The sequence below is a fragment of the Erythrolamprus reginae genome, chromosome 1, assembly GCF_031021105.1.
Source record: "Erythrolamprus reginae isolate rEryReg1 chromosome 1, rEryReg1.hap1, whole genome shotgun sequence".
NCBI lineage: Eukaryota > Metazoa > Chordata > Lepidosauria > Squamata > Dipsadidae > Erythrolamprus > Erythrolamprus reginae.
In genome coordinates, this window is record NC_091950.1 from 156,628,412 (window position 1) to 156,640,685 (window position 12,274).

At 44.2% G+C, this 12,274-nt stretch overlaps 1 protein-coding gene across 1 annotated transcript in view; it reads left to right on the forward strand.

Annotated features, from left to right (window-relative positions):
• The window catches only part of GLI2 (GLI family zinc finger 2), a 338,725-nt gene that overhangs the window by 310,573 nt on the left and 15,878 nt on the right, over positions 1-12,274 (forward strand). The window contains exons 10-12 of the mRNA XM_070730027.1: positions 5,716-5,865; positions 8,928-9,092; positions 11,620-11,901. Coding sequence (XP_070586128.1) covers positions 5,716-5,865; positions 8,928-9,092; positions 11,620-11,901 — 597 coding nt within the window. The remainder of the gene's footprint in view (positions 1-5,715; positions 5,866-8,927; positions 9,093-11,619; positions 11,902-12,274) is intronic.

Genomic DNA, 12,274 nt, shown 5'->3' on the forward strand with positions numbered 1-12,274 from the left:
TACTGTATTCTGAAAACCTTTGTGGACTAATTACTGAGTGATCCAGTCTTGTGCTGATTGTGCAATGAAGAGTTGCACCAAAGAGACAAGTAGGACTACTTCTGCTTGTCACTCTACTCTCCTGGCACTCACAGTCATGTCCACTTCCTTGTCCTGCCTAACAGGTGAGAATGTCCCAAGAGTCGTTATGATGGTACAGGTGATAATACCTTCCTATTGAAACTGGGCTTCTGCTGGATCCTGCTGTCACTTTTCATGCTGTCTTACATTTTACTAGGGGGGAAATATTGGGTAATTTTGAATAGGCCCAAAATGGCATGTGGAGGGTGCGCCCCCATTTAGCCTCTTTTTGCTTCCAAGAGGCTACAAAGAGGCCTGATAGGCCCAAAATGGGGGGGGGTGTTGCATGCACATCCACAAGGGAGCACAAGGTTCATGGGGTGCATAGGGGTATAATGCATGCATTGCATTATGGGTATATGCACACATGCTCTCGGGCGCACACACACGTTCGGCACACAAGACAAGAAGGTTACAGACATCCCTAATCTATGAGCTCTTCCTCGTGAACATATTAAGGTGTATCTCTCCAATCACCGCAGAGGCAAAATATTATGTGGACATAATTTACATTACTTCACTGGATGATGCCTATTGTGTCTCTGTGGAGAAATGCCACTGAAGTGATGTGAGTGATCCACTTCGACTCAGATGTCATTGGTTCATAACATTTGTTGGATGACTTTGGCCTTCAGACATAATCCTAAATCCATAATACCTGAGCCTCATGCATAGCCTCTGTAACCAGCTATAATCACCTATAATCTGTAACCAGATATAATCACCTTAAAGGTGATTTGAGTCATGATATCACGACCCACACAAAGTAATAATAATATTACAAAATGACACCTAAAGCACAGCCGATGCCATGATGTTTGGATTGTCATTTTGGTCCCACCTTGTAGGTACTTGTCTCTACTCACTCCTCCTCCTTCCTTCAATACAATAAATACAGGCCATTTGTTTACTTTTGATTTTGATTTTCAACAAACCAGTTCATCATTGTTTGTGCAAATGGGTTTTTCCTATTCAAATGCTATAGTGTTCACCCCAAACTGTTCATGTAAACAACTTCTGCCAGGCAAAGAGTGTCATGCCATGGCTTGCCATTATATCAAAAATGACTCATTTTCCATCAAAAGAAATTATGAGGAAGTACTGAGATAATTCTACTCTAAAAGAATGTTGTTCTAAATTCTACAGAGAAAAGGAAAGGGTGGTGTGTTTCTTTTCAGCCTGTCTAAAATGAAAGGGGGTCTGCAAAACTCTGAAAAGTAAGTCAATTGAAGAATAATCTGGAGAGCCCTGAGCCAGGGAAGACATGCTGCTGCAAAGTATTATTCAGGAATGCATATGAAGAATTTAGAAAGATAACATGAGAGAGTGTGCTGTACGCAGTTATTAAAGGAAGTTTTGCTTTCACATGAATGCTTCTCCTCAAAAAGTATCCAGGCTTGTCTGAGTTTTCATGCCTCTAGGGATGCAGTGCACATGTTAAATCTCAGTGTTAAATGGAAAAGAAATCCAGATTCTAAAAAGCCCTTCAGGTATTGCATTTTAAGCCTTCGTATCGAGAAACAATTATACGGTTGCGAAATGGTTTGTTTCTTTTTCCTCGAATATGGATAATTATATGTAATTATATTTTTTCCTAAAATTTTTAGTAATAAAATCAACCTTAAAACAAGATTTAATATTTCAGTTTAACTCCTTAGCCGTTTAATATTTGAATAAACTTAGAGTTACCAGGTTTGGACTATAAGAACCTAGAAAAATTACTAGATGCCAGAAACGTTATGTGAGTCTCTTGGCTGTCCTTTAGTGCAGTGTTTCCCAACCTTAGCAACTTGAAGATATTTGGACTTCAACTCCCAGAATTCCCCAGCCAGTGAATGCTGGCTGGAGAATTCTGGGAGTTGAAGTCCAAATATCTTCAAGTTGCCAAGGTTGGGAAACACTGCTTTAGTGACCTCCTATACTTTTGCAACCTTGGAGCCAGGGTCCCCTGAAATCTTATAGATCTGAGGGTACTTTATGTTTAAAAATACAGAACACAGAAGTTGTCCTTCTGCCATCCACTTATCCTGTTACAAATGATTTAGGAATTTTTCACTAATTATTTAACCAGTGGTCATTTTCAACAACACAATAATAATAATGAGGAGGAGGAGGAGGAGGAGGAGGAGGAGGAGTAGAAGAGGAAGAAGAGGAAGAAGAAGAAGAAGAAGAAGAAGAAGAAGAAGAAGAAGAAGAAGAAGAAGAAGAAGAAGAAGAAGAAGAAAGTAGAGTTGGAAGGGACCTTGGAGGTCTTCTAGTCCAACCCCTGCTCAGGCAGGAAAACCTACACTGCTTCAGACAAATAGTTATCCAACATCTTCTTAAAAACTTACAGTGTTGGAGCTTCAGTGTTCACAACTTCTGGAGGGAAGCCGTTCCACGGATTAATTGTTCTAACTGTCAGGAAATGTTTCCTTATTGTAAATTGCTTCTCTCCTTGATTAGTTTCCACCCATTGCTTCTTGTTCTACCCTCAGGTGCTTTGGAGAATAGTTTTGACTCCTTCTTCTTTGTGGCAACCCCTGAGATATTACAACACTGCTACCATGTCCCCCATAGTCCTTCTTTTCATTAAACTAGACATACCCAGTTCCTGCAACTGTTCTTCATATGTTTTAGCCTCCAGTCCCCTAATCATCTTTGTTGCTCTACTCTGCACTCTTTCTAGAGTTTCATTAGGTGGAGACTGTGGACAGACAGAGATAATATCAGTTCCTAAAATGGAGCTGGTCTTACTGTCTTCTCCCATATCTCTACATTCTGTAGTAGCAGATAACTTTGGGGTTCTAAGGGTTCACGGTCAGGTCAATTTCACTCTGTGACTATCACCACAGAAGACCAACCCTTTGTATGGCTGAATTACATGGCACCCACATATGATTCTGCAGTACTCTCCTTATACCCTTATCCCTTTCCTTTTTTTCTTAATAGCTGTATGCACATTTCACATTTTCCACTTTGATACATCATTATTTGTCATGAATTTTTCTGAAGCAACCTTAGAATTCTGTTTGATGTGCATGCGAGAAATCTCAGGCAGTACCCCATCAAAAATCTACAGATCTCTTAAAGCAGTGAAAGGCCTATTAAACCAGACTATGTTGGCCTGAGCAATATGGGCAGTAGCTAGTAGCCCAAAGAAGATGTTCTTGGAGATCTAAGGGAATGAGCAAGCGAGCAACATCAAATAAGAACTGCCCTATTATCACAATAAGGAAGAATCAGTTTTTATGATGCTGTGGATTTAAATTATTCCTTATGGGCTTTCATATTAGCACTGCTCTGTTTAGACCACATTTTGGGAACATGTTAACTCTTCCTTTCTTTATGATGATGCAGAAAAATGAACTGGTAATACAACTGAAATTTACTCAAAGCTGTCTGCACTCCAAGAGTGTCCTTAAATTGTATTCTACAAATACATTCTGCAGAGCAAAAGAAGCTTGTTCCTGCATGTTGCCTGAACGACAAGTCCTGAAAAAACAACAAAACTGCTTCAAAGTTCTTGTAGGAACAGTAGGCTATAAATGCGAAAAACTGACCTAAATAACTGGCGATTACATATTTCCTTTGAAAAGAGTTTGAACCAGAACAGGATTAAAATGATAGAAAGAGCCTCAATGGCACATTGGTTAGAGTGCAATACTGCAAGCTACTTTCGCTGATCACTGGCTGCCAGCAGTTTGGCAGATCGAATCTCAGTAGGCTCAAGGTTGGCTCAGCCTTCCATCCTTCCAAGGTCAGTAAAATGAGGACCCAGATTGTTGGGGGCAATATGCTGACTCTCTGTAAACTACTTAGAGAGGGGCTGTAGAGCACTCTGAAGCGGTATATAAATCTAAATGCTATTGCTATTGCTAAAATTAAGAAATTCTTATGCTCTAAATGTTCCTCTAATCAGGTTTTTGTGGTTGATGTGGAATGTGAAGACAACAGGTTATGAATCCATAACACAGAGCATCCTCTGGGCAGAAAGGATTTTTCCAACCAAACATGTATATTGATATACAGTGAACCCTCGAGTTTCGCGTCCTCGAGCATCGCGAAAGGGCTATTTCGCGAGTTTTCAACCCGGAAGTAAACTCCACCATCTGCGCATGCGTGCCTTTTTTCTATGGCCTTTTTTCTATGCGTAGATGGTGGAGTTCCCCAGCTGGGAAGCTGGGCGGCTTCCCTGGGTCTTCCCCCTCTTGCCCCGGTAAGACCCCAGCGGCGGCGCGAGCAACGGCGTGGGCGGGCGGGCGGCACGCGCGGGGACACCCCAGCTCCGCTCCCCAGCTGGGGAGCGGAGGTGGGGTTTCCCCAAGCGCGCGCGTTGCTGGGGCCGCTCCCCAGCTGGGGAGCGGAGCTGGGGTTTCCCCAAGCGCGCGCGCGTTGCTGGGGCCGCTCCCCAGCTGGGGAGCGGAGCTGGGGTTTCCCCAAGCGCGCGCGCGTTGCTGGGGCCGCTCCCCAGCTGGGGAGCGGAGCTGGGGTTTCCCCAAGCGCGCGCGCGTTGCTGGGGCCGCTCCCCAGCTGGGGAGCGGAGCTGGGGTTTCCCCAAGCGCGCGCGCGTTGCTGGGGCCGCTTCCCAGCTGGGAAGCGGCCCCAGCAACGCGCGCGCGCTTGGGGAAACCCCAGCTCCGCTCCCCAGCTGGGGAGCGGCTTTCCCCAAGCGCGCGCGCGTTGCTGGGGCCGCTTCCCAGCTGGGAAGCGGCCCCAGCAACGCGCGCGCGCTTGGGGAAACCCCAGCTCCGCTCCCCAGCTGGGGAGCGGCCCCAGCAACACGCGCGCGCTTGGGGAAACCCCAGCTCCGCTCCCCAGCTGGGAAGCGGCCCCAGCAACAGCGTGGGCGGGCGGGCGGCACGCGCGCGGGGAAACCCCAGGCGCGAGCAACGGGGTGGGCAGGCGAAGGGCGGGCTGCGGTGGAAGTAAAAACACCATCTGCGCATGCGCAGATGGTGTTTTTACTTCCGCACCGCTACTTCGCGAAAAATCGATCATCGCTTGGGGTCCTGGAACGGAACCCTCGCGATGATCGAGGGACCACTGTATTCTGAAATATCTGACACTGCCTTTTGAAGGCAAACCTCCTCTGAGCAAATTGCAGGGTGAAGTTTAAAATAGAGCTTTTTTTCCCCTTCAAATCAGTGTTCACTCCTGACAAATGCCCAGCCCTGCCAGTCTGTGTAGTTTTCTTGTCAAGGTTGTTCAGAAGTGAAATAAGAAGTACTGGCCCAAGGTCACCCAGTTGGCTTTGTGCCTGAGGTGGGACTAGAACTCATGGCTGCCCAGTTTCTAGTCTGATGCCTTAAGCACTGCAACAAACTGGTTCTCAAAATAGGAAAATTGCAGGGATTTGTCCATCAGGAGTCAACATTGATTGAAAGGCACCAAAAAAGAAAAAGACACAAACTATACTTAACTAAGGCCGTTTACCAAAACAACTGTATGAATAATCCAGTGGCATGATTCTATTCCTTTAAGAGTAATCCAGGACTTCCAGGAAACCTGTCAAGGAGAGACTGGAGCCCAATTAGATGTCCTTCCGTCTTTCTGACATGGGGATTCCGAGCCTCTCATTTCACAGCCCAGTTTTTTCCTCTTCTTGCCTTTCAGCACATCAACAATGATCATATTCATGGGGAGAAGAAGGAGTTTGTTTGTCGCTGGCAGGAATGTACCCGGGAACAGAAGCCTTTCAAAGCACAATACATGCTAGTGGTGCATATGCGAAGGCACACTGGAGAAAAACCCCACAAGTGCACGGTAAGAAGAGTGTTGCTGTGGACGTGTGGCTCAGCCCGAGGCGTTAGCAAACAAGCTACTGCAGGCCTGTGCCTCTCAGCTTCTCTAGCCCAGTATTTCCCAACCTTGGCAACTTGAAGATATTTGGACTTCAACTCCCAGAATTCCCCAGCCAGCATTCGCTGGCTGGGGAATTCTGGGAGTTGAAGTCCAAATATCTTCAAGTTGCCAAGGATGGGTAACACTGGTGTAATGGTAATGGACTGAGATCAGAAAATATTTATCAAAGAAATAGAAGATTTGTTCAAGATAACAGGGTAAGACTGAGGTAAGATGGGACCATCTTCTGCCTCATGCATCCCAGCGGCTGGTTAGGTAACACAGAGTTAGCCTTCTTCAGGTCCTGTCGTCCAAACAGTGTCATCTGGTGGGACCTAGGGGAAGAGCTTTCTCTGTGGCAGCCCTGGCCCTTTGGAACGAACTCCCCCCGGAGATATGTACTGCCCTCTCCATCCTGGGCTTTCGCAAGGCTTTGAAGACCTATCTCTGCCAGTGGGCATGGGGGCAGTGAGTGGTAAGATTAGCTCCGGCCAATACTGTGAGTGATTGGATTGGGTGAATGTGGATGATTGTGTTGGAATAGATGGGGTCTTTTCAGAAATTTGTTAGTTTTATAGTATTTTTTTTTTAATAATTAGATTTCTATACATTATATTATACATTGTATTTATTATGCTGTACGCCGCCCTAAGTCGGTCGAGAAGGGTGGAATTCTGGGAGTTGAAGTCCAAATATCTTCAAGTTGCCAAGGTTGGGAAACAGTGCTCTAGCCAACACAAGCAGAGGAGCAGCGGGTTGCAATCTGGAGCCGATTAAACCTATCAACTCTTTCCTCTGCCATATCTCTGAGCGAATGAGAGGAAGATCCTTTCAGTGGCAGGGAAGGAAAAGAGGATCTCTCCAGGGCTGGATTCTTATTACTGCCACTACTGGTGCACTGCAGGTGCTGCTTCAGTTAGCTTGTGTGCGTGCGCATGCATCACAATGTGTTTTTGCTTCTGCGCATGCACAGGAAGCAAAATCTCCCCCACATGTAAGATGTTCGCAAATTTTTTTGCTTCCACGCATGCGCAGAAGCAAAAAAACCACCGAAATCCCATGCATGCGCACATCCCCTAATGAGATTTTGCTTCCTGCAAATGCACAGAAGCAAAAACATTTTGGGAGGCATGTGAACAAGCTAACTGAAGCTGCGCGCACAGCACAGCGATTGCTATCGGTGCACCGTCCTTTACCGTACCGGTAGCAACCCACTACTGGATCTCTCTCGCTCGCTCGCTCGCTCTGATCTGCATCTGATTGGAGGAGAAATCCTTATTACCTTAAGGTAGAAAAACCCAGGATTTCTTTGCAGAGGTGAGGTCTGGTGTAGAAGGAGGGGAAGGAAAGATGTTTGGCAGACAATTATGAGAACCCCCCACTCCGATTTCAGCCTCTGCCCCAAGTGCCTCCAGTACTATAATCCTCCACATGTGGCCATAAGCACACCGATCCAGTTTCAATATGTGAAGAATATCCCTGCATTTCTTCTATCCTCTCTATACGCTCGTGCTTTTTAAGTATATAATATCAGGCAAAATATCCACTGTGTATCCAGCAAAAGAACAAAGACTGGTCCCTGTCAGGAGGAGACTTTACACTGTGTGCCACTGTGTCTTGCAGATTAATAAAACAGGTTTCACAAAGAGAGCAGCTGGATTGCTTGAATTGCACAAAGGAGCTTGCTTAGCGATGGGTTACGAGCCAGAACGCTAAATTGCGCTCGCTGCCACGGCTCGTAAGTTCTTGCGGGACCAGCGCGATTTTGCTGCTGCACCTGTGGAGGAAGCAAAATCGCGTACAGAGCCGCAGGTAAAACCTTGCCAAAACACGGGTGCAATTTTGCTACCTCCACAGGTGAGGCAGCAAAATCGCGCTGGTCCCGCAAGAACCTACGAGCTGCGGCCATGAGTGTAATTTATGTTGGGCTTGTAGCCCATCACTGAGCTTGCTGCACAAATCGATACAGCAAGCAAGGCTCCTATTCTCCTCCTTCTGCTGGTCTCCTGTTAAAGCAAATTAATTATGTCCAGTGGTGAGTTGCTCCTGGTTCGGCCCAGTTCTGCAAAAAGGTAGTGGCAGGAGCAGGAGGCTCCGCCCACCCACTCAGATGCTTCTGTGCATGCGCAGAAGCGTCGCACGAACTGGTAGCAACAGTTTTAGAACCCACTACTTATTATGTCCCTTCTTACTCGTGTTTTTATTTGAAACCCCATAAAGTCATTTGAGAATTCTAAGGATTAAAGCAACGTCTCCTGCATCTAGGAATGGTAACGTCTAGCCACCTGTGACCCTATTGGCACTTTTAACTTTAGAGCAAAAGACCTTTCCCACACAGTGCCATAATCTATGTTAAAAACTTATTGAGTGAAGAAGTGTCCAAGTTCATTGTGCAACATGTCTCAGCCTACCCTTGTTCTTTAAAAGCCAACTGAGATAAGGAACAGAATATGAAACAAAAGGCCACGTTACAATATTCAGCTTGCATCCTTATCCAGGATAAAGAATTTGATGGAAGACAATCCCGTTGGATACCAAGATCCAGGCATAGAAATAAGAAACTGGATTGGCCAACTGTCCTGTTCAAATATGAGCATGTGTATTCAGAATTTCTATTGTTGGTTAAAGTTTTTTGGGTGTATTTTGCTGCAGTTGAGTGACCATCCAGATATCTGCAACTCAGACATGCAGTCCATGTAGACTTTTAACAGGAATGCTCCTTGCATGAAAATTGTGCATGAAGAGAGCCCCAATGAGTGGGTTGGTTTTAAAAATACAAGCACCTGCTTTCCATCAGTTGCCCAGATTACAAATTGCATTAAAAAGAGAGAGAGAGAAAAGGGGGGAGGCCCTTCTCTGTCTCAGACTCCTCATGAAAGCTAAGATCTGCCTGGGATTTATTCTCTTCAAGAGAGATTAAAACCAGATGAGATGGAAAAATGCCTCCAGCTGATTAACACTCCACTTTTCTTTTATTATTTTAGTTTGAAGGTTGCTCCAAAGCCTATTCCCGGCTAGAGAACTTAAAGACACACCTGAGGTCACATACAGGAGAAAAACCTTATGTCTGTGAACATGAGGGCTGCAATAAGGCCTTTTCCAATGCTTCGGATCGAGCAAAACACCAGAACAGAACACATTCCAATGAGGTAGGGAATGTCCTCTATCAAACTTTTTTTTCTTACATTGATAATAATGTGCAGTGATTTGTATTATAATTCTATCATAGTGACTTTTTCTCATATTTTGTGCTGAAAGGGGAGATTATGCTAGTTTAATACCTGCATATTTTCTCATAGAAATTGGGCCAGATTGAGTATTCCTCCTGCTCAATTTTATTTGGTATATTTGAGAAATAAATTCACCAAGCTAGCCTCTTGAGTGCCTAAAACTAAATGAAACGGCTGGCCTTGGGAGCGCGTAGGGCTGGCGCACAAGACAAATGTTGTATGTCCTCTTGGCTAATTAAGATCCATTATTAGTAACTGGGGAAGGTCAGGAAATTGCATTTATTGTAACAACATGTGATGGTCTGCTGCAAATGGCTAATGCTGAGGTTGAAACTTATATTACCACTAATTAAGCAAAGGACAGTAAGGGGAAACGCTCCAGAGTTCTGAAAAACCACTGGGGACTGAGTAACATTAATTTATAATCTAATCATAGGTATACTTTATAATTAACAAGTGGAACAATACAAGTGGAAGATTTTAGAAGTGATATCAGATTCAAAAACTTGGGGATCATTGTCAGTGAGATACCCCAGTGATGTGCTATAAGTTTTTTGGCCACATCACCACTGCTTTTCAAACAAATATTTTTCTTAACAAATAACATTTTGTGTTTGTTATGTATGGCTTGAAGGCAAAAGACTGCGCTGGTGGCAGAAGGCTACCAATGGTAAGAAGTGGAACCATCAAAACCCTTTATTAAGCAGGGGAAATTTTGCTCCCTAAGAAAGAAGGACCGAAAATTAAAATAAGCCAAAGTTGTAGCTGCACCCCAAAGTAGGTCAATGAGTCAAAGTACTCTAGTCTGCTTGTAAACAGTTTACACCTAGGTAGATTTACTAAGAGGCACTCCAGATGGGATTATTATAAAATTCTCAACTCTCTTTTTTCTCTCTCTTGCCTCTTTCCCTTTTTCTCTCTCTTTCTCTCTCTTCTGGGTTTATTTACATGTTTCTCTTGCCTCAAAGGCAAGGCTGGTGGAAACTTCAAATTGACTTTTTTTATTTAGCAGATCCAAATTATTGTATTATTTCCTCCTTAAAGAAATGATGCTTGGCTTCTCATTACTATCTCTTTAAGTGCTTAGCAAAAGCAACATTGTTTTGCCAGACAATGTTTTAAGAATGTTGCTAGTTTAGGATTAATCTCTACTTGTTTTGTGCAGAAGTTGTAACTATTGTGTTATTGGCAAGGTTTTTTTCCTTCCCCGCATGCAGGGAAGCAAAACAACTCACCGAAACATGCACACATGTGCGTCCCCAGACAAGATTTTGCTACCTGCACAGGTGCGGGAAGCAAAATTGCACTTGATCCCACACTTACGTGCCAGAGTAGCAAAGCTACATGCAATTAGCTGTACCGACAGTAGCCCACCACTGATATGGACAGCAATATCTAAATCAGAATCAAGGAAAGTAGAAGTAGTATTTTGCACCAAAGCTAAGCAGTAAATTAACATTCTTTGGATGGTCTTCTTCTAAGATCTAATGGAAAAAGTCTTTAAGCAGCCTGAAGCAGAATGCTGCATGAATCCAGCCTTTCAGAAGGAGATACCAGAGCTATCTTGCTGAAAGCAGATTTGAAGAAATGTGTTTGGTTTAAGGGAGGGGGAAGTCTCTTTTCAGCTCGTTTGCTTGCTTCTCTTTCCAACTGTAGAGCCTAACACTGTTTATTTGTACTGTGTGCTTTTTATTTGTGCTGTTACCTTCGCCACCGGTTTACATCGTAACGTTTCTAGGTTGGTCATCTCCTTGATTAGTTTCCATCCATTGCTTCTTGTCCTGCCTTCAGATCAAGGGTGAAATGTTCCTGGTTCACTCATGCCTGTCAGCTATCTGAGAGCCAGTTGCAACGGCAGCACCAGGCTCCACCCACTCACTCGAACACCGCCATTTGGGTTATTTTACCCTCTGTGCATGCACAGAATGCTTTGTGCATGTACAGAGGTAAAAGAACCCAAATGGCGGCATCCAGGTGAGTGGGCGGAGCCTGGTGCTGCCTATATACCCGGCTATCCGACGACTGACAGGCATGAGTAAACCAGGAGCATTTCATCCCTGCTTGAGGTGCCTTAAAACAGTGTTTCCCAACCTTGGCCCCTTGAAGATATTTGGACTTCAACTCCCAGGATTCCCCAACCAGCAAATGCTGGCTGGGGAATTCTGGGAGTTGAAGTCCAGATATCTTCAAGTGGCCAAGGTTGGGAAACACTACCTTAAAGGATAGGTTGACCCCCTATTCTCTGCAGAACTGTGCTTTTGGTTTTTCTTGACTATATATAAATATATATATATATATATATATATATAATACCTTTCTCACATACTTTTCTTACCATTCTCACATTCTCGCCATTTTCTCTACCCCAAAAGTGCCACTAAGTTACATATCTCAGCTGTTTTATTATTATTTTGGTGAATCACTTCAGCTTTGTTACTTTTGGCAGAAACCCTATGTCTGCAAGATCCCAGGCTGCACCAAGAGATACACAGACCCCAGTTCTCTCAGGAAACACGTAAAGACAGTGCACGGACCGGAAGCCCACGTCACCAAAAAGCAACGCAATGACATTCATCTGAGGCCGCCTGTCCTTAAGGAAAACAATGACAATGAAGCAAGTGCCAAGCCAAGCAGCCGGTCTACTGGAGAGCGGGCTGAGGCAAACAGCACCACCACAGGCACGGAAGACAGTTTACAAGTCAAAACGATAAAGACAGAGAAGTCTGTGGTAAGAGAAGCACTTGCTTTCGTTGACTTATTAACATTACTGCAAATAGATGTTAACTTTTTCTCCATCCCATCCCCTGAACACACAGACGTACAATCTTTTCTGATCTGCCAGTTTAGATTTTGCCTTAGCTCAGTTCCAATTTTTTCAGCATCCTTTTGCACTTCAAATTTAATAATAATAATAATAATAATAATAATAATAATAATAATAATAATAATATAACTTATTAGATTTGTATGCCGCCCCTCTATGAAGATTTGAGCAGTTAGATTCTATGGTCAAATATGGACGATTCCACCAAGTAATTTTGAGAGAACATGCATTTGCGGTGCACCAGAAATAGAAGACATTGCACATGTGCTACTCAATG